Source organism: Alosa sapidissima, chromosome 23 (genome assembly GCF_018492685.1).
Source record: "Alosa sapidissima isolate fAloSap1 chromosome 23, fAloSap1.pri, whole genome shotgun sequence".
NCBI lineage: Eukaryota > Metazoa > Chordata > Actinopteri > Clupeiformes > Clupeidae > Alosa > Alosa sapidissima.
The window spans coordinates 13,629,803-13,634,802 of NC_055979.1; the positions used below are offsets into that span (position 1 = coordinate 13,629,803).

The 5,000-nt window shown below is 46.5% G+C and overlaps 1 protein-coding gene across 1 annotated transcript in view; it reads right to left on the bottom strand.

Annotated features, from left to right (window-relative positions):
• kalrnb (kalirin RhoGEF kinase b) overlaps window positions 1–5,000 on the bottom strand; it is an 82,807-nt gene that overhangs the window by 66,450 nt on the left and 11,357 nt on the right. The window contains exons 5-7 of the mRNA XM_042080757.1: window positions 4,588–5,000; window positions 2,024–2,146; window positions 812–1,003 (exon numbers count right to left, since the gene is read on the bottom strand). The exon at window positions 4,588–5,000 is cut by the window's right edge and continues 88 nt beyond it. Coding sequence (XP_041936691.1) covers window positions 812–1,003; window positions 2,024–2,146; window positions 4,588–5,000 — 728 coding nt within the window. The remainder of the gene's footprint in view (window positions 1–811; window positions 1,004–2,023; window positions 2,147–4,587) is intronic.

The window sequence follows — 5,000 nt, forward strand, 5'->3', positions numbered from 1 at the left end:
ACCTGTATCACTACAGGCTTGTGCACAGGGACACCTATGGACTAGTATTTAGTAGTATTTACTGTAGTATAGTATTTCCAGCATACAGCATGCTGAAGAGAGGCACATCAGATAGTGATTAGACTCCGCGTATGTGTTCCAGGCTGAGTATTCTCTTCGCCGTGCCCCTAACAGCAGAACAGGTGTATGTTTTTGCATAGTCTACAAATGTCAGCTGAATCGGGCAGAATCAGCGTGTTTTTGACCTAAAATGGCCCAGGTGAGTTGCCATGACTACAGGTGGACGTGAGTTTCCTCTGAAAATGGCCATCAAAGGCAGAACTGAGAGCAGAAGCTGAGAAGAACCTCCCCTGGCTGCTTATATAACCCAGAGACGACGCTGGCCCCACTCATTTTTCTTTACGCATTTTTCATGTAGTTTTTTCTCTCTCACTCTCCCTATGTGATAAAGGAGGCCCCTGGGGCAGCGCTTGACCGACCGACTGGTCGACCGGCCCAACCGACCTGCTCTGCTTTCTGGTAGAGGGCAACCCATCCTAATTAGAAGTCCAACACTCTACACTGGAGGTATGATCACACAGACACACACAAGCACATTAACACACATACTGTACATACATGTGCGCACACACACACACACACACACACACACACACACACACACACACACACACACACACACTCACCTTCACACTCACACACTCACATTCACACACCAAACCCATGCACACACGCGCGCACACACACACACATACACACACACAGACAGACACACACAAATACACACACACACTTAATGAGAGAAACCGACCTGCTCTGCTTTCTGGTGGAACACAGAGGACATGGTGAGTATGGCACTGCGCTCCTCGAGTGCGGCAGCGAAGCTCTTCCAGTCCAAGTCCAGCTGCGCCGACACCTGCTGGATCTGCGGCGCCGCGTAGTGGCCCGCCTCACACAGCCGCGTCGCCACGGAGACGATCCGTGTGATGTTCACATACGCATTCTAAAGTAGCAGGGGAGGGGGGGGGGGGGGGGGGGGGGCAGATCAAGTCCATGTTTTAATGAGTTAAAAGGACACGTGACATCACCAAGACATGTGATGGGCCCAAATACTGAATACTGAAACACTGACAGACATACTGTTCAAAAATAAAGCATTTATTTTATTACCTCATGTTTTGCACTCACATTGTTATAGACAGAAAGAGCATAAGACTTTTTCATTTGCGTGCAAAAAAAAATCAAGCTAATGTAGACATCATCTTTTTGTCTTTGTCTCTGCCAAGTCTGTGAAGATGAACACTTCAGAGACGGCAACTAGCAGACAATGAATATGTATTGGTAAACAGATCTTAGGGAAGGAGTACATCAGCAGTTCAAATGTATGGTAATTCAAAACTCCTGAGAACAAAAATAACTCTGCGAAAGAGTTAGCACAGAGACCCAATCCTGAGAGTGGTTACTATTTAAAGCTCTTTAGCTGACTAATACCCTTGCATCTTGCTCATTTTGTGTGCCGGCCCGTCAGGCTGAAACAACATTCGCGAAAAAATAAAGAAAATGACAATCTGCTGTTTCTTGGGTATTGTTCCTCAAGCCGTCCACTTATGCAAAATTGAGAAGCAGCTGTTCTAGAGGCACAATGCAGCGATCCAGAGACGGCAGGAGAATAGCAAGCAGGTGTAATAGAACATCAGAAACGCTCACTCTGTCTCACATCAAAAAGAGGTAACTCACACAATATTACACACCTCACATATAATGTAGAACACACATGCACATATGATATGAGCATGCACACACACACACACACACACACACACACACACACACACACACACAAATGCACACACATATAGAATACACATACACACACACTTTAACAGACACCTATATACACTCATGTATACACACACGTACAGCAGCAATAGAACACTCACAAACACACAGACACACTCTCACACACACAGAGCACACATGCACAAAAGATTCAGGCAGGCTATGACTGTAGGAGGGTGTGTACCATAGAGTTCATTGCGAAATGGTCATGCTGAGCCTGCAGGTCTGAGGCATGTTGGTGGCTCTTCCCAATCTCCGTGTGGCCCTGCAGAAACAGCTCCCTGTTGTGACTGATCCATTCAAACATCTGTAGAGGGTGGAGAGAAAGAGAGAGAGAGGGGGAGATAAAGCCTTTTTTTAATTTCTAAGAGAATCAAAAAGGGCATCAAAAAGATTTTAAACACATCTTCAAAAACATATCCTTATCAATTTGTAAGCCATAACCCAAGCAAAACAAAAACGATAAAACCCCATCCACACCAATTTTGAATCACAGTTCAGTGAGAGAGAGAGAGAGAGAGAAAGAGAGAGAGAGAGAGTTATTTTACTTTATTTAATTGGAAATCTATTGATATGTATGTGTGTATGTACAGATTAATTGTATAATACCTGCTTTGGCAATATGAGTGACCTTGTCATGCCAATAAAGCTTATTGGATTGAACTGAATTGAATTGAGAGAGCGAGAAAGAGAGAGACTTTGAAGCCTCTTTCTGCTTGAGGTGTCCATTAACCAGCAGTAGCCTGATGAGAGCAGCAGCACGTCTCTCACAACTTTCAATATCTCCTCCCAGCCACCCACACCCCAAATCCCTATACAGTCTTCACAGTCAAAAACGATCATCTAAAATACTCACACCGATAACCGTAAAAATGCTAAATATCCGTGTTGATAATCGATCAGGTCGATAGTCAGTCAACCCTAATCAGGTTGTCCAGTCAGCCACCCACACCCCCAATCCAAACAGTCTTCTCAGTGAAAAAGAAAACAGAAATCATCTAAAATACAGAAACCAATAACCGTAAAATGATAAATATCTGCGCTGATAATTGTTCGATCCCAAGTCAAGAAATCCACACAGCCACCCACTTCCCAGTCCATGCAGGCTTCACAGTCAAAACCCACAGAGATCAATTAAAAATGCACCTTTAATAGACTTCAGACTGCCTCACATATTTACAGTTCCCTGTTCCTGTGTTGGGGGTCATGTGCAGTTAAAGACCCTCTCGTAAAAACAGGACCAACCTCAAACCTGTGGAAACCCTGAGAGGGTCGGTCAGCCCGCACAGCGAGACTCTCCGCCGCACAGTGTTGGCTTTTACTGCCTGAACAGATCGCTTCCGCAGACCGAGCAGTAAAAAAAACCTCTGCCCAGTCTCTCTGTCTCACGCCCAGACCATCACACACAGATGGCCTTCATCAGCAGACACAAACACACACACGCACACACACACACACACACACACACACACACCAATACCTCAGCACAGCTGGGATTAAATGGACAACAGCTCTACTGGTGAACATGATTCCATTAGCAGGGTAAGGACTACCAGAGGGGTCACGCTGCTGTTATACACCTCTGACACTCTAAGGAGTCCGGGTATGGATTTAATGCATGGAGGATTTAAGGGCTGCCTTCACATTGCGCTCAACAGCCAGTACCGATCACCCCACATCACCCAACAATAAGCCTAAATCCACTGAAATACCTTGCCAAGATGGTCTCATTGCATTATGTGTAATCAACTCGATACAACTTAATACACAACTCAGTCCCAGTCAAAGCAGCAAGATGACCTGAGTGGGTTATGTATGTTGAATACTTTTTTTACAGTGCAGGATGGAGGACTCCAGATTGGCTCTCTTTCCACTGGCCTAAATGTCCATTACCTCACCTACATCAACCAGAAATAACCTTTCCCAGTCGACTTCCACTGAAATGCCATGTCACCATCACTACCCGAACAAGTGTCTGCGTCTGAAACCCTTTTTTCCAGAGCGGCACTTCTTTTCCTTTCACACATACCACTATGCTCCTCTCTGCTCCACCACTGATTGAGTTTTCCAAATGGTGTGGGACGGGCGCCAAATCACCGAAAGCCCACTGAGGAAACAGCTGACGCTGGACTGGGTCCGGCCTCGACGGGAACCCTATCAGGCCCAGTCTGTTCAGCAGCTAACTCGTATCTGGGAGACCCATCTGGCATCTTTCTACGGTCTCCGTGACAAAAAGGCCAGCCTAAGCAATCAGATACTATAAACAGAATTTCTACTCATACAAACACAGTGTTTTATAATCCAGGCTGAAATGTAACCCGTCAGACTGTGCTGTTGCCAAATACAACTAAGATGAAAATGACTGACCACCCAAAACACACGGACCAGCATACAGTATATACAACACATATGCAGCCACTAATAATATTTACAACAAAACATTATGTATTTATGTAATACACATGGCCACAATGTCCATTAACAGAGACACAACATAAATGTCTATAATGTTAAAATATATATGCACGACACGTGCAGTCAAATGTACTTAAAATCAAATAAAACCTTACTTATAGCTCCTTATGCCCAGCATTTAAATACAAGGTGCTAAACAATAAAGTACTGAGAAATCATATCATATAAATAAGAAATAGAAATAGTAATCAAATAAAAAAAATAGAAATAAATAAACAAACGTGAGTCCTAGCCAAATGCGTAAATAAATCAGAGTTATGGTCACTCTCTCACCTTCTCTGCGTCCTGCTCGTAGAGGCGGAGCTGGAAACACTGGTCCAGCTGCTGCTTGCGGGTGTGCCAGGCCTGGAGCAGATGCTGGCGCGTGGCCTGCAGTTTGTCCAGCAGGGCGGCCACCTTGGGCACCAGGCTCTGGAAGTCGGGCCCCCCCGAGAGCCGCCCGTCACCGCCGTCCCGGATCCTCTGCAGCAGCCGCTGGCCCTCCTGGTCCAGGCCGTCCACGGGCGCCTTGGCGACGGTCTTGCGCAGCCGAGCGTGGTCCTCGAGTAGCCGCCGAGACTCCTCGGCGTCGGCGGGGAGGTCCTGCCGCGTGAGCACCTCCTGCAGCTCCTCCAGGCGCGAGAGGAGGTGCAGGGCGCCGCCCGTGAACTCCTCCAGGGATACGCGGAGCTCGGTCCACTCCACGT